This window comes from Lutjanus erythropterus, chromosome 15 (assembly GCF_056507025.1).
Source record: "Lutjanus erythropterus isolate fLutEry1 chromosome 15, fLutEry1.hap2, whole genome shotgun sequence".
NCBI lineage: Eukaryota > Metazoa > Chordata > Actinopteri > Lutjaniformes > Lutjanidae > Lutjanus > Lutjanus erythropterus.
The window spans coordinates 33,964,584-33,990,590 of NC_139331.1; the positions used below are offsets into that span (position 1 = coordinate 33,964,584).

Below are 26,007 nucleotides of genomic sequence, written 5' to 3' on the forward strand. Positions count from 1 at the left end.
ATCGTAATAATATAATAATTTATTGCCCCAGTGTCTGAATCTAACACCCAACACAGGCAACAAAATGTTGATTTGTTTGAAGCAACAAGTTGGAAGCTCTGATTGTTGATCCTTTAACACTTTTAGAAATGTGCTCTGTTTATTCAAGTTTCTCTTTTGTGTCATGTCTTTTTATTTATACAGCCTAGAATTACAAATCACTGCAATGTTTGCAGCATCTTTTGGACATCATGTACTACATTTTTACATCGTTGACTCCCTATTGCAATATCAGCTGGGTTAAAATGTCATAAAACTTTATTTATTTTGATTGATATTGATCATTATTTATGATTATGAGTTTATTTTACAAAGACTCTAAAAGAAAATAACTGGAAAGGTTTGAAGTAACGTTACCTTTGCACAGTGTCAGGTCTGCTGAGATTTTATGAACTTCAGCAGCAGCTTTGTAATCCAGCCTTGAACTGCAGTCGCTTGTTTTACTCTGTTTATCTTTTAAATAAAAGCCTTTGAATGTACAAGCTGGTCTATTTAATTATTGTGCAAGAAGGCATGGTTAGATCTCCAAGTCCCTTTGAACTTTACTCACTACTGATATTGTAATTTAGGTTGTCATAATTAATGGGATTATCAGTGAAGATACCAGTTTGATAGTTAAGTATATTTTGAGACTTAATAAGGCATAATTTCCTTATTTTTTCATATATCTTAATTTCTTAATCTTGACATTTCTTAATAACAACCTGCATACTCCTACACATTCTTGTGAGGCATACTACTAGTATTTGATTTATCAAATGAAGAGATTTAAGTACATTATTCCATTAACAGCTCCAGTTACAACATTTTAAGACATTTTTTCAACCCAGATAATAATGTAATAAATAGTCAATAAAGTAATAGTTTATTAAATTATGTGCAGAAAGTCTTTTTTTTTTTTACAGACCTGTCATTCATACTCTGTCTTTAAATATATAACACAGCTTGCAGTTCAATGTCATCCACTTCAGCACCATGGACAGCAACATCACAAACCTCTTAACAGAAAAGTGCATGAACTCACTCTTATTCAATCATTTTCTCATAGCAGCCATATTGATATGAAACAGGTTAAACACAGGTGTGACCAGTGATTGGTGACTTATTAAAGTCTTGTTCCATTTAGTGTAGCAGAGCATTCCCAGCAAGACCAAAAGTGTAAGTTTATGAACATTTAAGAGTGATTGGACGCATATATGGGTCATTCTTCAGCTTTTTTCTTTTTTTCATCCTGTGTAGAAACATTTCCTGATAGTTGCTGTGATGAATCTTTTTTAAAATAATATATAATTTTTCCCATTCTATAGTAACATTCAGAGAAAATTGTCATTTCCATAACACCACGAAAAATGTGTTTTTTAAACAAAATTGTTTGATAAAATTTCACAGACACGTGTGACCAAGTGTATAAAAGAAATTTATTTTATTTTCAGGATTTAAAAGATAGTATTATTCCATTGTTGAGATGAAAAATTGTTCCTGCTTATCTCCAGTTCATTTCTTACATGAATCATCATAATGTTTCCACTTTAGCAGATAAATTGATTAATTGTATTAATAACTGAACAAACTTTTAGTGATATTGTTTTAGATTTTTTAGATTTTTTTTTCATTAATTGTACTTGTGCTGTGATGGAGATGATAATTGTGCAGTGGAAAAGACTGCATGTTTTGGAAATGACATGTGACAAACAATGTTGTTGAACAATATTCACTTTTATTTCTGACACAAAATAATAATATCAATTTTGAAAAAGAGCTTTGTCGTCTAACCTTAAACCATCAATGCACATTAAATTAGAGAGCAGAAAATTGATTAAATATTGACTTTTATGTGCTGAAACATACAACCTCCAGGTCACACAACTCGGACAAATTAAATATTAAAATCAACATTAGGCCCATTTTTTATTCTGAGCATGAAATTGAAAGTATGAAAAACAAATCATCATTTGCTTTTTAGTATAGGATTCATAAAGAAATCATAGAATTTGTTTTTCATTTTCATTCTCAATTGAATATCAAAAGAACAAATAGTTCCTTTTTTATTATTATTATCAAAGCAATAAACGAGGAACAAGGCATTTGCTATTTTTGTGTTTCCCTTTTTCTGAATGGGAATTGGTAAATAGCTTGTTGTACACTTACCACCGACACAGGTGACCGGCCTTCATCGTCTCCACCAAAAGAGGAGCAAAACTTCTCATTTTCATCCAGCTGGGTCAGAGAGCTGGAGCCAACAAACACCAGTGACTACTGCAGAGTCACGATCCAGGAGTGAATGCTGATTGATGACAAAAGCCAGATGTTAGATGTGGGAGTTTTGTTTTTGTTTTTTTTTTCTTGAGTACAAAAGCGGCTCCAGTTTCATCACCGAACTTCCTCAAATTTCCACACAAACAAAACACTTCCTTTTTTCAGAAACAAAAATAGCAAATTACACAGGAGTGATTATTAGTGAGTATGTGATGCCCAGTTTATGAAAAAAAAAAGTCTGTATTTAAGGCGTAATTTAACACTGAAATCTGACAGACCACCACCACAAAATCAAATCAAATCCCTCCTACCTGTAGGGCCATTTACCCATGTAGATTGTCTTGGTGGCAGCTGCTGAGTTTTGGAGATATCGGCACAAAAATAAATTTGAAAAATGCGACAGTAATGCCTCTTTTCCAGAAATCATGACCTGGTAATTTAAGATAATCCACTTTCATGCAGGAAATACTTTCTGTCTACTGAACAGCACCAGAGTGAAGCATGCTCCGCCATTAATAATCATATCTGGTGCTGTCACAAATATGAGCCTCTCATCCATGAGGAGATGCATGCTTGGTTCTGTGCAGTGATGCGGTTGGTGGATGCCTGCATCTTCAGTAACACTTTGAGCACCACAAGCCGAGAGCGGAGACATCTCTGTGGCTGATATCTCCAAAACTCTGCAACTCATAGCAAAATAATCTAGATGGATAAAAAGCAGTATGAGAGGAAAATTAGGTATTTGATTCTGTGGTGAACTGTCCCTTTAAAATCAGTTCATCCTGATGTGAAAACAAAAGCCTGAATTTGATTTTTAGGGTTTCATTGGTCTCATTTAGTTAAAACAGACTGAAAACGGCACCAAAATGTTTGAGAATCCACCCCAAACCAGCAGAATGACATGCAGTTTCTTTTCAGAATTTTATCACCAACATTTTCACTTTTATGAGCATTTTAAGTTTAAACAGACAAAAATGCCCCAGTTTTGCACATCAAAGTCCTACTTGCCAACAATGTGGCCACTGATGCAGATGTGATGCATATGTTCTTGCAACCTGCTTGGATCCTGTTCAAACTTGTCTCCTGGCTTGTTTTCTTGTTTTTACCCAAAATGTCGGTATTTGACACGCTGACATCTTTCTGGTGCATTTACAAACAACTGGGACAAATCCTACTAATTCTACCTTTAAATAAATAATTTTAAAAAATTCTTTCCATTCATAATTATTACTAATTTGTTCACTTATGTATGAAACATATCTGCAAGAGAAGGTATCGAACCCCTAGATTTGATGTAATATGCTGATGCATGATGAAGGCATCCTAAATCATCTTTAAAATTATTTGTATATTGCTAAAACTAAAACTTTCTCCTCTGACCTTATTTCTCTGTTCCACAGCTCCTACAGGTTGTTCTGCTGTGAACTACATCATGTTGGTTCTGCGTGTGGTTGAACTCGTCCTAATTACTGTGATCACTGTTCTTCTCATCAGAGCTCCAGGTGAGAAAATTCACACCAACATTTGTTTGGACTGATGAACACAAACTGTCAGTTTACAGCTGAAATGTTCCTCTGTGCTTTATTTTCCAGGGAACCAGAGACCAGCTGATGACAACACTGTGAGTAGAAAATAAAAAGTCAAGTGAAGCCATGTGTCAAATTCAAAATGTCTCTGAATGATCAGGGACTGTAAGTCAGTGTAAATGATGATCAGCTGCTGCTGCTAACTCTTCATCTTACTGTAATGCAGGACTGTGAACGTCTCACTGTTTGTGTTTGTGCAGCTTTCAAACCCAGTCAGAAGACCACCGGTGAGGCGTTCAGGTGCAGCAGCCAGTCAGGTAAAGATCCGATCAGACAGTAACCGATGGCACGTTCAGGTGCCGTCAGATGATTTCCTTGTGTTAAATGTGGGTGGATGATGTGAAAGTTGTCAGTTAAAGTGTGTCAGAGTGAGGCTTTGTTTGTGTTGTGTTTCACAGGTGAATGATGATGAAGATGAAGATGATGGTGTGGTGAACTATGAAAACTCTGTCAGACTCCGCTGATCAACAACTTCCATTTCAACTCACCAAAAAATGAAAATAAACTCTTGCAACATCATTTGAAATAATTTTTTGTGTTGAAAAACTCAAAATTTGCTAAAAACTTCTAAATCTGTTATCCAGCTAAACTATTTATGCTTCTCTGATTTTACTCATGGCTGTTTATGATATAACTGTATCCAAGTTTTTTTTTCTTTTTTACAAAAAATCTTTTTGTATATTTTATAGTGTGAGTTTGGATTGAATTACTTTGCTATAACTGAGCATGATCTACTCCACAAATTAAAAGTGTTTAACAGCCACTCATACATTGTGTTTTGTATAACTGTCACCCCGACTGTGCACAGTGGAAGTTTAATGCTGTTTGCTATAGATTTTGATACAAATATAGGAGGAAATAGCAGCTGTTTAATTCTGTTTTAAGGTTACACTTTCCTAGACAAAGCTACTCTGAGTGCCTCAGCCAGTTAAAAGAAAACAGGAGGAGATTTTTATTCAGATATTTTTGACGTTATATTTTGTGGTTATAGTGAAGGAAACACTACCACTTTTGTCCACAGGGGGCTCCAAAATCAACAAAATATGAGAGCTCCTTCTATCTTTAAATTCGGTAAAACTGAATCATTTAGAATACAAAATGTAAGTATTTATGCTTCATATGTGGTTGAAGTTTCTTAATTTGTTTGTTTTGTTTTTCTTTCTTTCTTTTGTTTTTGCACAGCTGAGAATCATTGTTTATCCACTGGTAACAGAAAAGGAGAGTAAAATGTCATGGAGTTCCCCAAGGGTCAATGCTTGGGCCTCTCATTTTCAGATGCAAGCCTACAGTAGCTCAGAATTTTATACTATAATAATGCAGATACCCCAAATGTCATCACGTTCAAGGAAGGTGGGAAATTCCAGAGTGTCATATCTTTGACTGAGAAAGCAGTTTCTGCAAAGGAAGTCTTAAGGCTGCAACACAGCACCGCCGGACGCTGCATGTCAAAACATCTGCAACTATTATTTCTATGGCATCGTGGAAACAGCTGTTTTTTGCTTCAATATGATGTTGGTTGTTAGCGTGTTGCTAACTTTTCACTGTAGTTTTAACAGTTCCTGCTCCTAACCCTAACCCTCTCCTCGTCTGTCTCTCATGTTGTGTTGTGTGTAGAACACTAGAGCCTCTTCTCCACACACACACATACATCTCAGTTCTACTGAGGTGTGTGTCTTTTAGCTGATACGAGCCTGTCTTTAGTCAAGCGTCTGATGCTGGGTGTTTCATTTCCGATAAATTCTTCACAAGAAAAGTCCCCTATTGTTTTGTTATGTGAGAGCTTTTATTATGAAGCAGCCAAATCAGGAAGTGTTTCCATCAGCAGTAACTTAACAGCAGTGTGCTGAATGAGGTGAGCACTGACATGTGTCATGTGAAGCACAGTGACTCTGTACTGGTGTGTTTTAGCTTTTAAAGTGTGTAATTCTACAGTTTCCTTCTGATGTACATAAGTCTTAGTTGCAGCATAATTTAGTCTATTTATGATTGTAAAATGTGATTGAACTAACATAAGGCTTTATTCAGTACACAAAAGTTAAATTATCATCATTTTCTATCAACACACACTGGCCTCAGGGTGACGGCAAAACTTCCTGGTATGAAATTAGCCTTACACATAAGCATCATGTGTTAACAAAGTGTTGACTGTTTGCTCCTGTGAGTCTTACGTGGTCATGGTCTGATGCTGCTGTAACCATGTTAACATCGAAATACTTCCCCTTCATTTCTTTGAAAAAGCCTTTCTCATAAGCAAGAAATGGTTGTGGGTGTGAGTGTGAACAGAGAAATTCACACAGTCAACAACCACAAACAAGATTCACGTCTCAACTCATATTATTAAGTTTCCACCTGTGAGAGACTTTTACATTTTGACCTAAAGTTTATCTTATTCTAATCAATTTTTTTTCTTTTCAATTTTGTTTTGATATTTACAAGAAAGTCAGAGAGATGACAAGATGATGAGTTCTGTGTGTGTAAATTCAGCACACAAAAGATTGAAAAAAAAAAAAGGTTGAAGTCACCAAAAGGAAGTGACAAGTGACTTGAAAGAGGAAGTAAATAAATAACCCTCTTAAAGAAACACTAGTTCACGGGGCGTGAGAACAAGAGAAGCGCGATGGATCAGTTTAAATGGATTAAAATGTCTTTATTTGTGATACTGGTGCTTCTGTTTACAGGTAGGATTATAAAACATGTGCATGACTGAAAGAGATGCTTCAACATTACAGATAATGTTTAAGTAACATTAATGTAAGTAAGAAAGCCAAGTTTGCTGTTTGTTTCAAACATGGTTTGTTGAGTGGATCCTGGTATATGTTACATTTGCTTTGATTGTAGTTTGTAATGCTATCCTCATACATAACTATATTAACTAAATAACTGTATATGATATTTATCTTTCATCTTCAACAGCAGTAACTGGACAGAGTTCCACATCCGTCATTGTCAGAGTTGGAGATGAAGTCACTTTGCCTTGTGACAATGTGATCGAAAACCAGGACAAATGTGACAGCACTTTTTGGCTTGCCAGTCGTGAAAAGGGGGTGACACTGAAAGAGCTGGTCAATCTTGGGCAGATTCAAAGTGCGCTTTCTGGAGATAAATCGTGCAGACTGAGTATGACAGCAAACTGTTCACTGGTGATAAAAAATGTCACAATCGATGATGTTGGCCGTTACAACTGCAGACAGTTTAAATCAGGACGACAGCAAGGTCAAGATGCTCTGGTTTATCTGTCTGTTATTATCAGTGAGTATTTAAATCTTAATGTTTTCAGTTCACACTATCTTGTTACAATAATTATGATTTCAGTGATGAAGTAAATTTTACTCTTGTGTTTCTCTCATGTCTCCATCTGCACCAGTGGAAAAACATCAGGCGAGTGATGGTGTCGGTGTCATCTTGTACTGCATAGTGTTGACATATGACGGGTGTGAATACACAGTGAACTGGCTGTATAAGGGTAATAAGAGTGACATTGAGACATCACCACATACCTGTACAGCCAAAGCAGCATTTAAAACTGCTTATCTTTATCAGAAGACAGTCTCTGATGAGTTACTCCAGTGTAAAGTGACAGATAAAACAAGTGGACAAACGCTGCTGTGTCTTGTTGACCCCCAGTCCTCATGTATGAACGCAGGTTTGATTTAGATGATAAATTTTTAATTTTACATCATTATTTCTCATTTAGTCTCTTCAGGTGGTAAACATGAGGTATTTTATTATTTGTTGTGTTTTGTTATTTCATGTCGTATTCAACAAAATAAAAAAGGAAGCAGATCAGGAGAGAGAAACAAGACGCCGTCTACAGAGGATCCAAATCCAACAACACAAGGTACTGACGTGATGGCACGTTTTCTTTTTTTGTAATTCCCTTCACTTTGACTCTTGGTATTTTTTCCATCTCTCCTGTGTTGGAATTGGATAAAGTTAGCAAAATGCAAGGTAACTAGCTAGCTAATTTACACTAATCATTACCTATGTAGTTAGCCAGGGACTTGCTAACATTAGCTACCTTAAGATGTGACCCTATATGTCACTTTTATAGGAAACAGAGAAAGTTGACTGAGGCACCAAGTTTGTTCAACTCAAATTGGAGCACAAGACAAAAAAGATGCAATTTGCTTTATTTATTTGCTTTATTTACCCATAATTCCAGTGAACAAAATTGGCAAACTGTCAAGGATAATAATAAGGTTACATTATATTATCGTTCTAATTATAATAATACATATCAATGTAAAGTTTATCCTGTTATTCTGAAGAAAATGAAGCCCACTGCTCTGAAAATACACAACCTGGAGCTGGAGTTAAGTGACTTCCTGCCAGACTCCATAAACATTTTGCTCAATTTAATAATTATAAACATCTACTCCTCTGAAAAGATTATTTATGATTTTTTTTACAACTCATAAACAGACAGTAAGTCATTCAGAAAACATTCTGCATTAATTTGAACTTGAATAAACATGAAATAGGCAAACAAAAACAGGCGTTCTACAACAGAACAGAGGACATGCTGACTGTGCTGTTATCAGGGAAGAAAGTGTTTCAACGTAACGTAACCCTTAGATCTCTGATGACATATGACATGACATGGTCATTTTATGATTTATTACAGTAAATGTCTTACATATTTATCCTTTTCTAATATCCTGAATAATCTGAACATTTTATCACATGCATTTTTATCATTTTGATGGTTAAATCTGTTATAAAATACAACAAAAAACATCCAAAGACACAGTCAATGTTCATGTGATAGATATGTTAACTAACAAATGAAGATTTATTCCAGCAGAATCTTCAGGTTGGTGGCGGCTCATCTTTGTGTCTGTGGGTTTAGCAGCGCTCATAATAACTGTCGTGGCGGTGAACATATGGATCAGAACTAAAGGTGAGAACATGCACAGATGAAATCTTGACACACAAGAAGATTTTGATAAATAGTGTGGACACTAAAGTCGACTCTTTCTTTTCCTTTCCAGGGAACAAAACCCAGACAGATGACAATGCTGTAAGTTGCTGCGTTTGTAGTATTTCACTACACGGTACTGACTGTGTTGTGTTGAATAAGTGGCTGCTGCAGCAAAGACAATTAATTTGTTCTGTTTTCTCTCAGAATCTCGAGTGTGTTGTGTTGTTTCCACAGGTGCATTATCACGTGGATGAAGATGACGGAACGGTGAACTATGAAAACCTTCAAGACCCTTCTGCTTTTGTCAGACTTCGCTGATCAACAACTTCAACTTCAACATCAACTCACAAAAAAATGAGCTTGTACTAAGTGTTATTTAATAGGTAACAAGGCCCTTATGACATGCTTAATAACATTAATATGTTAATAAGACACTATAAGTGTTAATAACAGCATAATAAACGTGTTTATTGTTAGATTATCATATATTTATAAGCAGAAACTTATTAATTGTTTATAGACTACTTAAGAGTGTTAATAGAAACCTTATCAGTCTTGTTTCTAATAGCGTTTATTGAATTTAACCTATAATGTCATTGTTAAACCTCAGCTAATCTTCATTATGCATTTATTATCAGTTAACTATGCACTTATTAATAGTTAATTATGCGTTTTGGAGGTACTGGATCTTAAGTGTGAACAGTGCTTATTAAGGTTCATTCATCCCACTTGTTAACAGTCACCTATGATTTTGTTTTGGGTTTTTTTATTGCTATTTTCAGGCCTCTTTCCTCTGCTAAGACCTGCTAATAAATGTATAATGAGGTGACAATTATAAGACTTATAAGGCTTTTATTAACAGCCCATAAAGTGATAACAAGTGTCTTATAAGATGCTCATAAATGTCTTATAGTCAAACAATAAACATGTGTATTATGCTATTATTGACACTTTCATTGTTTTACCAGCACATATTAATGTAATAAGCATCTTATTAGTGCATGATTACCTATTAACTAACACTTATTACAAGTACATGTAAAGTGTCACTGAAATTTAATCCTTGCAGCATCATTTTGAAAATATTTTTCTTGAAAGTCTAAATTTTCTTCCAGTTTAACTATTTAGATTTTACTGATCGCTGTTTAACGTGTGGCTTTGCCTGAGTTTTTAAATATGTTTTTGTATATTTTCTAGCGTGGATTTAAGTTTAATAAGTTGCCTTTTTATTGTAAGTGAGAATGATATATTCTGTAAATTAAAAAGTGCTTAGCAGCTGCTCACACATCAGACCTCAACAGTGTTTACACACAAACTTGTGCTTAAACTGTGCGTGTGAAGGTTTTTGCGCACAAATCTGGGATTCATCAGTATATTTTTTTTTTACCTGAATTTGTTTTGATTCTGCAAAACTGCTTCAGACCACACACACACACACACACACACACACACACACACACACACACACACACACACACACACAGACAAATAGTGAAGGTTTGGCTGTTTGAGAACATGTTGAAACACTTTTTAAAATGGCTTTAATAGAAGTGTTCAAAGTGTTTTTATTGTTTATTTATCTTATATTAACCTGCTGTTTCAATTCAAACTTATTTTATTTCATTTTCCTTGTTTTTAGTGTTTTATCAGTGTTTATCTGAAGCACTTTGTGTTGCATTGTATGTATGAATTGTACTGTATGACTTACAATATATTCTTATTATTATTGATATTATTTAAGTCAATTGTAAATATCATCCCACAGTTATAGAATAAAGTCTTTGCTGGATGTCATCACTTTCAGCCTCATTTTTTATTCCACTCCTGGATGTTTGTCCATTATTTGCAGTGATTCACTCACTTTAAGTGGACAGATCAGATGCTGCTTGTTCCCCACCTGTTTCCTTCTTTTTCTCCTGGTCTGTTATTTGGTTTTTACTTTAATGTCAAACCACCTTATTTAGTGCAAAATTCTTTTCTTATTGGCCGATATCTTTTTTTTTGTACCACTGTCACTCAGCACTCAACTGATTCTCACCATTTACACTAAAGATTTTTACACTGATCTGGCCTCAGACAGTGACCCCAAAAATGTCCATGGATGAAATTAGTTTTCCACGTGTGTTCGGAGAGCACAACGTGTTAACAAAGAGAGTTTTATCTGTGCGTTGGAGGGTAAAACCTCTAGAGCTCTGCCACTGTTGTGCCCACATTTACATAAAAAACTTCCCCTTCATTTCTCAATAAAAATACAACGCTGCAAAGAGGAACCAGCCATTCTAAAACCACTGGCCAGTTCCAGCATTTTACACCAACAGCCTGTCGCACAACTGCATGTCCAGCTCCTCAGTCTTGTCACAAACATTACTGCCACAAATGTTATATAAAATCAGTGAGCAGTGAATCAGTGAAAACTAAAAAGTCTTATCATCTCGTATGAGTTTCATAAAGAGTTTCTTAGCATTTCTGTCAACGCTATGTTCTGGCCCACAAAGTAATTGCAACAGGCTAGGGTGGTGATAACACAGCAGCATGGTTATGAGTGTCACAAGCTTGCCTGCAATGCATCCTGGTACATGTAGGCACTGCTGCACAGATCTGTGAGCAGGAAACCCCAGTGTTCTTGGTCGATATAGCACACACCGAGGAATTTATCGCTTCAGTTGAGCAGATATGCTATCAGCACGGTCTGGACGTCCACATGAAAGGTGCTGGACTTTCCCTTTAAGATTCTTTTAAGTTTCAGGACAAAAAACACCTGGTTAGAATTAAGGGAAAGATGGTGGTTTGGGTTAAAATACTCGGTTCTGGGGTTCGAGTCTAGACGCAGCCATCTTGTTGCAAATTCAACAGTTGCACTCCAGATTTATTTCTGGGTGTGTACATGTGTGTGTATGTAAATAACTGCACACACTTCTTTTTTTTTTTTTAATAGTTTTATACTTTAATTTTATACTTTTCCCAATTATCTGTATATGTGTTCCATTATGTAAAAATGTGTAACCCTGTGTTGTGTAATGACGAATGATCTTGTTCTGTCTTCATAGATTCCTCATTGAAAGAATGGAAAAAAAAAAGATTCAAGTCACCATGAGGAAGTGACACTTTACTCTTAAGAGGAAGTAAATGCTGTGACACTATTAAAGAGGCGTTAGTTCAGAGAGTTTCGACAGTTAAGGGCGTGAGAACAAGAAAAGCACGATGGGTCGAATCAAATGGATTAAAATGTCTTTATTTGTGATACTGGTGCTTCTGTTCACAGGTAAGAATATGAAACACGTACACGACTAAAAGAGATGTTACAACATTGAAAATAGTTTGCTGGTGTGTTGAGTGGATCCTTGTGTACAGACCATTCTGTAATGCTATCCTCATATACAACTATATTAACTATATAACTGTATATGATATTATGTCTTTCATCTTCAACAGCAGTAACTGGACAGAGTTCCACCTCCGTCATTGTCAGAGTTGGAGATGAAGTCACTTTGCCTTGTGACAATGTGATCAAAAACCAGGACAAATGTCGCAGCACTTCTTGGCTTGCCAGTCGTGAAAAGGGGGTGACACTGAAAGAGCTGGTCAATCTTGGGCAGATTAAAAGTGGGCTTTCTGGAGATAAATCAGGCAGACTGAGTATGACAGCAAACTGTTCACTGGTGATAAAAAATGTCACAATCGATGATGTTGGCCGTTACAACTGCAGACAGTTTAACAAATCAGGACAACAGCAAGGTCAAGATGCTCTGGTTTCTCTGTTTGTTATCAACGGTGAGTATTTAAATCTTAATGTTTTCAGTTCACACTATCTTGTTACAATAATTATGATTTCAGTGATGAAGTAAATTTTACTCTTGTGTTTCTCTCATGTCTCCATCTGCACCAGTGGAAAAACATCAGGCGAGTGATGGTGTCGGTGTCATCTTGTACTGCATAGTGTTGACATATGACGGGTGTGAATACACAGTGAACTGGCTGTATAAGGGTAATAAGAGTGACATTGAGACATCACCACATACCTGTACAGCCAAAGCAGCATTTAAAACTGCTCATCTTTATCAGAAGACAGTCTCTGATGAGTTACTCCAGTGTAAAGTGACAGATAAAACAAGTGGACAAACGCTGCTGTGTCTTGTTGACCCCCAGTCCTCATGTATGAAAGCAGGTATGTTTGAATTTAGATGATAAATTTTTAATTTTACATAATTATTTGTCATTTAGTCTCTTCAGGTGGTAAACATGAGGTATTTGATCATTTGTTGTGTTTTGTTATTTTATGTCGTATTCAACAAAATAAATAGGAAGCAGATCAGGAGAGAGAAACAAGACGCCATCTACAGAGGATCCAAATCAAACAACACAAGGTACTGACTTGATGGCACTTTTTTTGTTTGTTTTATTCCATATTTTTTAATCTCTCATATGTTTGGATTGGATAAAGTTTGGGAAACAAAAAGTAACACAAGAAAACGGATGAACAGATTTCATAGGAGCACAATCAAGACAATTTAACAAACGTATGTTTTTTTTAAATGACAGTTAACCCCAAAATAACACAAAATACATATTTGCTATTTATCCATTTAGATTGTTCGGCTTTTTGAGCTGCACAATTTTAAACAGAACAGAAAACTGCAGTTAAAATATTGTTAATGTTTTTATTCTCCCAGATCTTCCACAGTGGTTGTGGTTTGTCATTGCGGCTGTGGGTTTAGCGGTGCTCTTAATAATCTTTGTGGCTGTAATCGGATGGAAGAAAGCTAAAGGTGAGAGCATTCACAGAAAAATATGTTTGGATAAACCTGGATTTTCACCATGGAAACTTAAGTTGACTCTTACATTGTCTTTTCAGGGAACAAAACTCAGACGGATGAAAACACTGTGAGTTTAAACAGCTGAGTCTGAAAACCTTTTGGTGGTTTGTGGTAGTTCTTCACCATTACTAAATATGGTCGTACAATAAGCAGTACTCACTGCATTGTGTCGTAAACTTTATATCAGATTTAGACTTGAGTTTTACAGGAATATTTGGTGTTAAGTTCAGTTATATGATCTATAACAAGCGTCCTTTAATTTAAATGGAAAACTAATCAGACTATGTTTTTTCCAGGGGCAGAGCTTAAACCCTGCAGTGACTCAGTCTGCTCCTGAAACCAGTCAGGACACGGTGAGATGCAAACGACACCCTGTACAAACTTACACTCACTGTTATGTGCATTCTGTAAAGTTCCCTCTGCAAGTCAGTCATCACTGCGTGTTGTCCTCTCTGTGCAGGCTGACCCTGAAGACCTCGTTTCCTACGCCTCCGTCAGCTACACCAAGAAGGCTGACAGTATAGCCCGGGTAAGCTGTCTGATTGGTTGGTAGTGAGGAAACGAAAGCAGACTGCTAGAGCACCTAAAGTCATTTATCAAACAAGAATAAAACAGTATTTCACTTTTAACAGTTAGTGTCCCCAAACTGATGTATCACAGAGGTAAACATGCCTTCATCCCAACTTAATTAGTTTGAACATTAAATATCTTGTCTTTTTACTATTGTTTGACAAGTTTTACGCAGCATCAACGCAGTATGGCAAATAAAAGAGATTTAGTATATCCTAATACATAGTGATGACAAAGATGACCAAGATGTCCTGCTGCATCTGGTTGCATTTTGCAGTACACAAGCCAGCATGTTTTTCTGGCTGTTTTTACCTACAGTCCTCTGCACAGCTGAAGAGCCACAGAGAGAGTATGGACAGCTCTGAAAAGAGAAAGTATGCATGTTTGAACACAGTGTGACCTCCTCCAGCTTGTTAGCTTTGCTCATAACTTAGCAGGTAGTTAGCTTCTGCAGAGAAATTCAAGTGTTGTTCACAAAACAGGGTCTTTATTTTAATCTTTAGCATGGTTTATCTAGACAGTTTTTATGCTAACTATCACTCATTGTTTCTAGCATGTAAGTTAGCACATACTCAGATGAGAGCATGCTCACAGAGCGAGACCTACTTCCTGCAACAACACTCAGTAAATTACATCATGGTTTCACACATGGCTGCCACCTTAAAGAGGAAGGTGGGCAGCATGAGAATCTACAGCCTATCTCATGCATTTTGCAGCATGCTAACCATGGCCATGATGCTAGCATGCTCACAATTACAATGCTGACATGCAGATGCTAAGCAGGTGCAATCTTTGCTATGATCACTCTCCCAGTTCAGTATTTTAGCAGGCTAATATTAGCTTATTAGCACTAAACACAGATTAGATGAGGCTGATAGCAATGTCATTAATTTTGCAAGTATCAAAAGTATCAAAGAAATTGTCTTTTTTTGGTGCAACTGCAAAAAATTCTACAGCATACAGTAATTCTTGTGTTCAAAGAGAAAACTCTTTCTGCTGCTGGGTCCAGGGACGAACAGGGGTTTCTGGAGTGGGTTCTAGCGGGTCCCCAACAAAAGTGGGTATAGAATACATTTATTGCATTTTTTTGTAAGTTGGAACAAGGGAAGAAATATGGTTGGCCTTTATGATTGATTGACTTTAAAAATTACTCACAGCGGATTCCTTATGACAAAATCCTCATCATCAAATGTGTATTTTGGGGGTCTTTGGCATAAAAACGTTTGGGGACCACAGCTTGATAGAAGACTGTGTGGTTGGTTAGATGGTGGTTTGAGGACAGGCACTCCTGGGTCATCAGATAACATTGCTTTGAGTTGGTTGTTCCGACACTGTTGGAATTAACAGGTATGCAATTATGTCCTGTGTAATGTATGTGTAAAGCTGTTTCTGTATTTTAAAGGCCTATCGTAAAGACGACATTGATGAAGGTGATACCGTGACCTACAGCACCGTGAAAGCTTCCTCTTCTCCTGCTGGAGACTCTGCCGATCCCAGCGACCTCTACGCCACTGTCAACAAACCAAACAAGGAAACCACGGAATAGCCGGTCAGCCACAACTTTAAAAGCACCTGCGCATGTCCACCTCGTTCCACCAAGGCAGCTCCGACCCATCGAGACATGGACTCTATAAGACCTCTGAAGGTGTCCTGAGGCACCTGGCACCAAGACCTGAGCAGCAGATTAAATCCTGTAAGTTGTTCGGTCCATGGATCGGACATGTTCCAGCACAAGTTTGCAGGCCAAGTCAATGCCTTGAACTCCTCGTCACGTTCCTCAAACTGTTCCTGAACAATATTTGCAGTGTGGCAGGGCGCATTATCCAGCTGAAAGAGGTCACTGTCATCTCTGCCACGAAGGGTCGGTCTGTAACGATGTTTAGCTGGGTGGTGCGTGTCAAAGTAACATCAATACCAGGACCCAGTGCTTTTCAGCAGAAAGTCAGGTGCCAAGGGACCGGACATTTCCATTTCCTTTTGTCTGACCTGTAAAGTTAGACATTTAAATGTGTAAAACACTGCATCTTTTTGTTTTTTCTCCACTTTATTAGTTTTCACAGTTGGCTGAGAACCATGGACACAAGTAAAGTTAAAAACAAACCACCTTTGTAAACCTAAATTAGCAATAGCTTGTTGTTTTAATAACACAGTGTTGCTTTTAACATCTTTTTAAATTCAGTTTGACTCTCTAAATTCCCTCTGCTTAAACAGCCTGAGCTAAAATGTTTTGAAATGATAAAAGTCTCTGAGCTTAACAACGGGCCTAACCAATGAATGGGCTAATTAGCCTACTAATGAAATAGTGATGTCCTAATAAAGAATGTGAAGCCCAATAAACTCAGAATGTAAGCAGGTTATTTAAATAAAATCATAATTATATATATATAGGTCGTTAAAGGGACAGTTCAGCACAAAGTGTAGCAGTGCTGTTTATTCATCTAGATTTTTTTGGTGTGAGTTGCAGAGTTTTGCAGATATCAGCTGAAAAGATGTCTGCCTTTTCTCTGGCAGAAGTCATGTGGTGCTCGAAGTGCCAAGTGTCTCTTTCCAAAAATCACGACCCAGTCGCTCAAAATAACCAGACCTTCTCGTGAGCAGTTTCATGCAGGAAGTGCTTTCTTTCTGCAGGAGACTCTACCGGCACTACTTTCTTAGTGATAGAACGAACACTGAAGAGACGCTTGTTTAAATTTTTTTCAAATGTATTTTTTTGATGCTTGGAGCGACACAGGATTTGTGCAGTTTAGTCCCATTACACTGGAGAGAAGGCAGACGCTTCTGCAGCTGATATCTCCAAAACTCTGCAGCTCACACCAAAACTATTTAGATGGATAAACAGCACTACAGGCCAAAATATGTATCTTGGATTTTGGGGTGAACTGTCCCTTTAAAGCTTCAGCCCATGGACCACCAGTTAAATAAGCCTGGTCTATGCAGTCAAAATTTTGGAGAATACATTAAATAATAATATAGAATATTTATTTATGCTTTTGTACATAATCCTAATACTAACTTGAATCTTTGCTGCATGTGGTTGTAATTTCAGTTTTTACATGAGTTAAATAAATGAGAAAAAGTGTGCAATATAAATATATTTCCCTTTGTAAACTTGCTGTCAGGCACTTTATTGATCTCAGTGATGGATTTATTTATTTATTTCTGGCTCATCCTTTCATAAAACATCTTTTGCACACACATGAAACTCCTTACCCACGTAACTTAAAGGTATAGTTTGAATCTTTTGAGGTGGGGTTGTATGAGGAGGGCCTCTTATTCTATACTACTTACAGTCGATCATACAACCCCACTTCAGAAAACCTGAACTATCCCTTTAAGTTAATCATGACCAGGAGATTATTTAAAGAAGGATCGGTCTTGATCTGGCATCGATTGCTGAGCTTTTGTTGTATCATTGCTTGTGTTTTCTTTGTATTTTCTGTTTGAATTTTGTTGCTGCCACAAAAAAACATTAAATAAACGTGTTCATAGTTAAACATTTGTTGTTATTTTTGTACACAAGTATATTTTCACTTTGTTTCTCCTGCTGTAAAGTTCATGTCTGCACCAGGTCTTGAACAATGACTTGTTGTAAAGCAATGAAGGAAAAGAGAAGTTTGCATGTTCTGCCTAAAAAAAACAAAAAAAAAACAGCAACTGATCTGAGAGCAAAACAGATTTAACTATCAGGAAGTAACTGCTCACTACTAGCAGGAAGTAGATACTATAGTTCTCTTTAGGAAGACTTAGACGCTCATGAGAGAGGAAGAGAGACGGAAAAACATGATGGCTGAATCCAGATGGATTAAAATTCCTTTTTTACTGATACCGGTGCTCCAGATTACAGGTAAGGCCACATATAACACCCATCAGACACAGAACCGAACAGAAACATTACAAAAGTTTAAAGTTAAACTCAGACAGCCAACATGACTCAGAAGTGGGAAGTGATTTTCTGACAACTTTCTGCTCTTCCCTGTTACATTTTAAAACAAATATCTGTACTTTTGAGTACTTTTGTTTTCAGAGCATGCTCATTACTTCAGTTTTGATGAACTGAGGGGAATTATTCATCATTTTTTATGTTGCATCATTTACATCAAGACTGATTTCAACCTAAAAGGATGGAACAAAAACAGAAAAGACAGTTCTTCAGTGTATCTGTCAGTGCATATCACACACATTACATATGACATTACAAGGCTAAAACAACAAAACAAGACGAAAATGACACAACTGTGAAAAATCAAATCATGAGATGACAAGGAAAATTGTGTAAGACATAAAATGTAAACCTGGTGAGAGCAGACAATGTGAAATGTCACTGTGCCATAGTTCTTGGATTTCAATGTGTGGAAACACAGGATGGATAAATATGTTATTTAAGGTTTATTATGAAGAATTATGAATGTATGTGCACATGAAATGATCAAGTTCCTATGATTTCTAGATGAATAATGATGGATTTATAATTCTGTTCATGATTTAATTTGTACTGAATGACAATTTGTCTCTCTACCTTATTTTACTTATTTATTTTATTTTATTGTAAATTTAAGAGATGAGCTGTTATGTTTGTTGTGTTTATGTGGTTGTTGTGTGTATAAGTGTCAATGCGTGTGTGTGTGTGTGTGAACCGCAGGAAGAAAAGCCAATGCTAATGTGCTAATGGGGATCCTATTAAAGACAAAGATGAAGATATCAGTGCTTACAACGCACAACAGATAGAAGAAGACACAAACAACATGAAAGACATAGCAAGACAAAAACTACCAAACACAGCAAAAACAACATAAAATGATGTAACAAGACAAAAACAACCTAAAAGTCGCAACAAAACAAAAACAAAGTAACAAGACAAAAAACATCTAAAAGAGGTAACAAGATGAAAACAACATAGCAAAACAAAAACTATGTAAAAGGACGTAACAAGACAAAACTAACTTACCAAGACAAAGTCAACGTAACAAGATAAAAATAACATAAAAGGATTTAAAAAGACAAAAACAACCTAAAAGGCGTGACAAAACAAAAACAAAAAACATCTAAAAGAGGTAACAAGATGAAAACAACATAGCAAAAAAAAAAACAATGTAAAAGGACGTAACAAGACAAAACCAACATTGCAAGATAAAAACAACATAAAAGGATTTAATGAGGCAAAAACAACCTAAAAAACATAACAAGCCAAAAATGACCAAAAAGACATAACAAAACAAAAAACAATGTAACAAGACAAATGTGATGCAACAACAAGAAAATGATGTAACGAGATGAAAAACATCATAACAACAACATGAAAACATGAAAGACAAAATCAAGACAAAAACGTGGTGAGGTTCACTTAGCTTAGACAATCTATTTGTATTAAATTCATTTTTATGTATAGATAGATAGATAGATAGATAGATAGATAGATAGATAGATAGATAGATAGATAGATAGATAGATAGATAGATAGATAGATAGATAGATTTGTCTCCTCTTATGTTAGATCTAGAAATGTCCTTCAGATGGCATTTTTTACTTACATACTCGGAGTACATTTCAGAGCCTGTACTTTTTCACTTTTACTTGCTTTTACCAGAGTTTTACTATCTTTACTTCTACATGAGTAAAGAAAGTGTGTATTTTTGCCACCTCTGCCTCTTATTGTGAGAGACATTTATAAGCAGCTGTCTTATCTAAAAACATCCTCACACTAAACTACGAACATAATTATCTTCTTCTCATTTCAGTAAATGTTGAATATTTCTCTCTTGTCTTCTCTGCAGCTGTATCTGAGCAACATCTCCCCTCCTTGGTTGTCGGAGTTGGAGATAAAGTCACTTTGCCTTGTGAAAACGTGATAGATGGTCACCATCAGTGTGAAAACACCACCTGGATCTACAGCAGCTCAGAAAAAACAGTCACGCTGTTTGAACACAAAAGCACCAAATCAGACAGAGTGAGTGTCACACAGAACTGTTCTCTGGTTGTAAAGATGGTCACGGCTGAGGATGCTGGTTCCTACTCGTGCAGACAGTTCAAATCAAGACAACAACAAGGTCCAGACTCTCTGGTTCACCTGTCTGTTGTTAACAGTGAGTATTTACATCATAATGTTTTTAACTGAAACATTACAGTAATTCTGATTACAGTGATGAAGTTAATTGTACTCTTGTCTTCTTTCTCTCTCTCCATCTGCACCAGTGACTGAAAACAGGAAAAAGAAAAAAAAAAGGAAGGTGACGTTTAACTGTTCTGTCTTGACAACTGAAGAGTGTGGATACACAGTGAACTGGGTGTATCTGAAAAAAGACGTGGTCACAGACAACAATGACATAAAGACATCACAGTCTACCTGCTCGGCCAGTGTGACCGTTAGGACTCGTTTTATTTCAAAGAATTACAAGTCATTGAAGTGTAAGGTGACAGATGCTTACAATGGAGTGCATCTGTTTGACTTAAAGCCGCGGTCCTCGAGGAAGGAAACAGGTGAGGATATGATGAACTGTTTGAACTGTTGATGGACGGCAAGAGGAATTTCATCACTGAGCAGCCTGTCATTTTATTTTGTCCAGGTGGTCGGCGCGTTTCAGGTAAATCACCGGTAACGACGACAGAAAAAAGCGTAAGAGAAGGAATGCATGGACCAAAATCTGCAAACAATGACAGAGCAAAGAAGTCACAAGGTAACAACTGATCGGGGTCTGGATGTCAGACTCAAAATTTAAATTTTAGGACTTGGGCCTTGACTTGTGACCGGCCAGTTTTGACTTGTGACTTGTAACTTGCAGAACAACGACTTGGTCTCATCTCTGCGTATTACTCTTGTGCAGTTGTTGCACCAACATAAATTGTTTGATATATTAGAAAAAATAGCAAAATGGATTCATGTTTCATAAGTTCATGAAAAGCACAGACAAAAGAGAAATCTGCAGCCAAATTTGTGATGTCGTCATTTCCTTTCCAGACAGGTGGTGGTTGTACATCGTCGTGGCCGTGGGTCTAACAGCACTCTTGATAATCGTTGTTGCAGTTGTAACATGGATAAGAACTAAAGGTGAGACTATTCACGTACTTTACCAAAATGATTTTTTGATAAACCAGGATTTTCTCAGTGGAAGTTAAACTCGAGTCTCTCTTTTGTCTTTTCAGCAAACAGATCACAGATGGGCAACATTATTGTGAGTTCAAAACCTGAGTCATGGGCTTTTATAATATTTAAAGAGCAAACTAGTGTTTGTGGTAGTCTTCACTTTCACCTTACATTATAATACTGTCCAATACAACAGCAACACAGAGGCTTTTGGGCAATCCCAGCAAATAAGCCAGCAGCAAAACCTCTGACATGAACTACAAATTTTAGACTCATAATAAGCTTCATAGCTAAAGTATTTATTATTGCATTTGATTGCATTTTGTCAAAAGAAAATCAATTTATCTAAAGGACGATAAATGTTTAGACTATTATCACGACATGTATTACCTGGGACAGTGAAACATGCACAGGTTCTGTGCAATGCAAACTTTGTATTACATTGAACAAAGTGTAGCTTGTTTTATACTCCGGCATTGAGGAAAATGTTGCACGAACGTAACCAGACTGTGTTTGACCAGGAGCTGACCTCAGACCTCACAATGATTCAGCCTCCTCCAGAAACCAGTCAGAACACGGTGAGATCACACAGAAAACCCCACACAAAGTTACACTCACTGAAATCTGCCTTTGTTCTAAATATATATATATATATATAGAGAGAGAGAGAGAGGAAGAAAGGAGAAGGAAATGGTGCAACCACACTGGAACAGAATAGAATAGAATCACCAAGGAAACTAAAACAGAAGGACGTGCTGCTGCGTCATTAACAAGTTCTGTTGAAACTTCTGAGAAAAGCGTGCGTTCATTTATTTACTCTAAGCTTGGTTCTCAACTACACAAGCTGTCTCTTAGTGGTTTCTAATGAAAATACCCTACATAGAATATGAGATCCATGAAATGTAATTTAAACCAAGTTTGGTCTTTCCTGTGATAGATAGTAAGCAGAGTTAAAATAAAGAGAATGAAAATGGAAAAACACTGCACACATTGCACATTTGAGTATACCGATAATCATCTTTGGATGCTATCTGGACACCAAAGGCAAATTTAAAAAAATGTACATATTTGGATAAATCAGTCAGTGTGTTATCCTCTGATGTGTGTGCTTTCATTTAGGGGAAGTACTTGCTCATTAAAGGTCATACAGTGTAGATGTGGTTTTAGTGTGCGTCTTCATGCACTTCCCATAAGTTTCAATAAAACTGGCACCAAAGTCACCAAAGAGCAAAGCAGACAATGTTCTACCTTAATGTAATGACCCTTCCTTCTTTTCCAGTTTCCTTGGTCTTGATATTATTTATTTTGTGGTGTGTCACTTTCACACAGAGCTGTCGGGCACATCTTTCAGAGACTGGCAACATTTCAAAGCTTGCAGTGGCATTTACCTGCCACTGCCTCTGAGAGAGGGCGCCCTTGAGCCAGTAACTCTACATGAATATCAAATGATGGTAAATGGAATTGGAATTGAATTTACATACAATACAAACTCTGTTAGTTAGTCAAAGTTAGCAGCTCTTTTTTAATACTTTTAAGTGGTTAAACCAACAGACAGCATAGAGGGTGACAAACAGCACTGATTTATGTAAATATGGTGATTCTTTTTGGAACTCAGTGGCTTAGATGGTGAGAAATCAAGACACCTGCAGGCAGACGATCAGAAACCTGGACATATGAACAACAAGGTTTCTCAGTCGACAGAGCATCAGTTAAAGTTTTCTAAGTTTGTTAAAGCTTTCTAAAGTGAAAGGTCTGTAAGAATTCACTCGGTTCACTTTATCTTAGTGGCATCCTGAATAAGAACAAAACTAGGAGATGATTCAAATATACGTTACTTAAACAAGTTAAACAGTCAAACTTTCCCACACCACTCTGAGACATGAACAAGATAATATATATATATATATATATATATATATAATAAGGTAAAATAAATTAAAATACTGACTGCGGTCAACTAGAATTAAAGTATAAAAGTGACTTTACATGTTACTGAGTAGCCATCTTGGTTTTTTCTGTGTGCAGGCTGATCCTGAAGAAGGTGTTTCCTATGCCTCCGTCAGGCACACCAAGAACACCGACAGTAAAGCCCCGGTAAGCTGTCTGTCATAATAATGATGACAGTCAACATGTGACATTATGTGTTATCTTTCATCGTGTTGCCTCACTGTGCGTAATTAAGCGTTTGTGTGTTTTGTGTTGTTGTGCAGGTTCATGGTGGTGATGAAGCAGTGACATACAGCACTGTGAGACCTCACTCCTCCTCTGCTGATCACAGCGACCTCTACGCAACCATCAAATAACCAAAAGTAACACTATAGAGTTACATTCAATATCATTACATCTATTTTACACTGATGAGTCATTAGTTAAAGCTTTGTAAAGTGAAAACAGATTCTCTTTTTATTCCTAAAGTGACTATGAGTTGAACTGAACAAGAATTAATTCATTTCACTTTGCTTTAGTGGTACTGTATTGGTTCTCCTGGAGAAATTGACTGTGCAGTCCAAATCTTGGACAGTATTTTATTTTTAACCCTTATTCATAATGCGCTGCTATTTTCTTGCATTACAGTGTTGCAGTTTTATTTTTTTTACACAACCAAGTGTTCACCTTCCTTTCGTGTACTCCTGTAAAAAAGCTTTTTGTCCAGCAGGAGGAGCTGTAAGTTTAGTTTCTACCACCATGAAAAGGTAGAAGCCCAGTATTCATATGGCTGACTGCCATATAAATAGGAATCATTGTACTAAATTAACTTTCTGTCAGGACAGTACTGTGCTGTGATGTACATGCTGTTGTAAAGTAGTTCAAGGACTAAAAGTGATTTTATTTTGTTTAAAGCATGTTGCACTTGTAGTTGCATTATATACATCACCTCTCCCCTGTAATATAATATCATATATAAGTCAGAATTATTTACAGTCAAATTTATATCATATATTGTATTTATATTCTATTAAATAATTCCAAATGTGCAAAATCAAAAATCAACATATTCCCATTTATTGCTTTTGTTTATCAAAACCCACCAATCAGAGAGGCCCGTCAGTTCCAAATATGGTAGAGTCAGTGCCATATAATATCAAATTCACCAATTATAATGTTGCAGTTTTATTTTTAACATAACCAAGTGTTCATCTTTCCTGTCCTGCTGTAAAAAATAGTTTTGTCCAGAAGGGGGAGTTGTAAGTTAAGTTACTACTGCAGTGTGAAAGTAAAGGCTGATGGCCATATAAATATGATACATTTTGCTTCATAAACTTGCTGTCAGGCACATTATTGTGCTGTGATGTATATAGGGCCTACTGCTGGGTGGTAGTTCATCATTAAAGAGTCATTTTATTTTTAATTTATGTTGAAGCATGTGTCACCTGTACAATGAGATGAGCATTACCTCTCCATATAATATCATGCAGTCATTATTTACGACCACTTTTATCAAAGCTGATAGAATATCGTCTGGTTTTGTAAGGTGTATGGCTAGTGTTTTGTTTCAATTCTATTGTATTCTACTCTGTTCAATTAAATTGCAATACAATTAAATTGTATACGATTCTGTTCTATTCTATTCTGAGGACTAACCTTTTCATGCACCTGAAAATGTACAAAATGTGCCAAATCAACAGTTGCAACAATGGGCAGAAAATCCCATTTGTTGCAGATATATCACTTGTTGACGCCTTCGTCTATCAAAATCTACCAATCAGATAGGGCCGCCAGTTCCAAATATGGTAGAGCGTACTCTGAAGCCCGCCCCTCTTTGTTGGCTCGACCAATGCGAAGCGGCCGCTGGCTGGTGGCTGCCGGGGATACGTGCAGCGGAGAGATACAGGAGAGGAGTAGGTAGCTAGTAGGACCGTTTTATCCCTGATGATTTCATCATGTGAGGGATTAAAGGAATCTTCTTTATCAATATGGAGCCGGATTTTCTGGGGAGATAGTTGACACCGAGGCGCCGTGCAGGCTGCTGACCGGGAGGAATGCACAGAAGAGGTCGTTTTGCCGGACTAGAGTGGTGGGAGGCAACGGCCCCCGCAGTGTTGTGAGGACGAGTGTCAGCTAGCTAGCAAAACAGGAGGACTTCCGGCTATCATTTTCAAAATAAAAGAGCCCCGATGAGCACATGGCTCGTTTGGTTGAAAAGTTCGGTATTGTAGTTTTACTGACACATTTAAAACCTGTACCAACGAAGAAGTGATGGATTCATGGAGACGCTGCAACGATTCGTAGCACTTATTCGGCATATACGCAAGCCTGAGATACGCGCTGCTTTTATTTTGGTGGAACCCTTCGTATTCCCAGGCCAACGGTCGTTAGGTCTCGCTAGCTTGACGGATACAAGAAGGGGTGAAGTTACAAAGCCTCGAACCAAAACAAGACTTCACGGCTTGTGGTGGACAACGACGCCTTGTTATGAATGGGACCTACCTCGTCTCACTGTGTTTTTTGCGACTCCAATGCCTTTTAAACCGCAGAAGCCGTCGTTTATCTGAAATCGGAACCCCGGTGGAAAATACGGTACGGTTGGATTAATAACGGTTGGGATATTTCAGTGGATTCATACTCAAGAGAAATCCCTGATATCGATATGAACTTGCGTCTGTGGTCCTCACAAGTGAGTTCTGAAGACCTTCCAAAGTTGTGTCTTTATTTTTGCATGTGCTGACAAAGTATTACCTAAATTTAAGAGAAAGTAATATACTGTTGAATGAGTGTCTGCAGGGTCATTTTGAATAAGGATGC

The 26,007-nt window shown here is 36.9% G+C and overlaps 4 protein-coding genes and 1 long non-coding RNA gene across 6 annotated transcripts in view; all 5 read left to right on the plus strand.

Moving 5' to 3' along the window:
* Nucleotides 1-3,691: 3,691 nt before the first annotated feature.
* LOC146314768 (uncharacterized) lies at nucleotides 3,692-4,407 on the plus strand (the record flags this gene model as incomplete). Its single annotated transcript, XR_014771907.1, has 4 exons — nucleotides 3,692-3,797; nucleotides 3,888-3,916; nucleotides 4,082-4,138; nucleotides 4,280-4,407. It is a non-coding gene; the product is annotated as an uncharacterized LOC146314768 (long non-coding RNA).
* A 2,091-nt stretch (nucleotides 4,408-6,498) lies between these two features.
* On the plus strand, nucleotides 6,499-9,120 carry LOC146314769 (uncharacterized). Its single transcript, XM_084737095.1, has 7 exons — nucleotides 6,499-6,576; nucleotides 6,809-7,130; nucleotides 7,246-7,524; nucleotides 7,657-7,719; nucleotides 8,686-8,781; nucleotides 8,873-8,901; nucleotides 9,037-9,120. Exons 1-7 carry the CDS (start codon nucleotides 6,499-6,501, stop codon nucleotides 9,118-9,120), a joined length of 951 nt encoding a protein of 316 aa, XP_084593221.1.
* A 2,822-nt stretch (nucleotides 9,121-11,942) lies between these two features.
* Nucleotides 11,943-17,494, plus strand: LOC146314770 (uncharacterized). Its single transcript, XM_084737096.1, has 9 exons — nucleotides 11,943-12,064; nucleotides 12,235-12,573; nucleotides 12,689-12,967; nucleotides 13,293-13,319; nucleotides 13,473-13,568; nucleotides 13,655-13,683; nucleotides 13,913-13,969; nucleotides 14,077-14,145; nucleotides 15,589-17,494. The coding sequence occupies exons 1-9, from the start codon at nucleotides 12,004-12,006 to the stop codon at nucleotides 15,730-15,732; spliced, it is 1,101 nt and encodes a 366-aa protein (XP_084593222.1). The 5' UTR covers nucleotides 11,943-12,003; the 3' UTR covers nucleotides 15,733-17,494.
* Nucleotides 17,495-17,820: 326 nt separating this feature from the next.
* LOC146314771 (uncharacterized) lies at nucleotides 17,821-24,198 on the plus strand. Its single transcript, XM_084737097.1, has 9 exons — nucleotides 17,821-18,030; nucleotides 19,958-20,266; nucleotides 20,376-20,660; nucleotides 20,747-20,857; nucleotides 21,139-21,228; nucleotides 21,324-21,352; nucleotides 21,786-21,842; nucleotides 23,290-23,358; nucleotides 23,475-24,198. The coding sequence occupies exons 1-9, from the start codon at nucleotides 17,940-17,942 to the stop codon at nucleotides 23,565-23,567; spliced, it is 1,134 nt and encodes a 377-aa protein (XP_084593223.1). The 5' UTR covers nucleotides 17,821-17,939; the 3' UTR covers nucleotides 23,568-24,198.
* An 893-nt stretch (nucleotides 24,199-25,091) lies between these two features.
* Nucleotides 25,092-26,007, plus strand: part of vash2 (vasohibin 2) — a 59,215-nt gene continuing 58,299 nt past the window's right edge. The window contains exon 1 of one of the 2 annotated variants that reach the window (XM_084737232.1): nucleotides 25,092-25,879. The gene's annotated coding sequence lies outside the window, so the exon portion shown is untranslated. The remainder of the gene's footprint in view (nucleotides 25,880-26,007) is intronic. The other variant, XM_084737233.1, reaches the window with a different exon arrangement.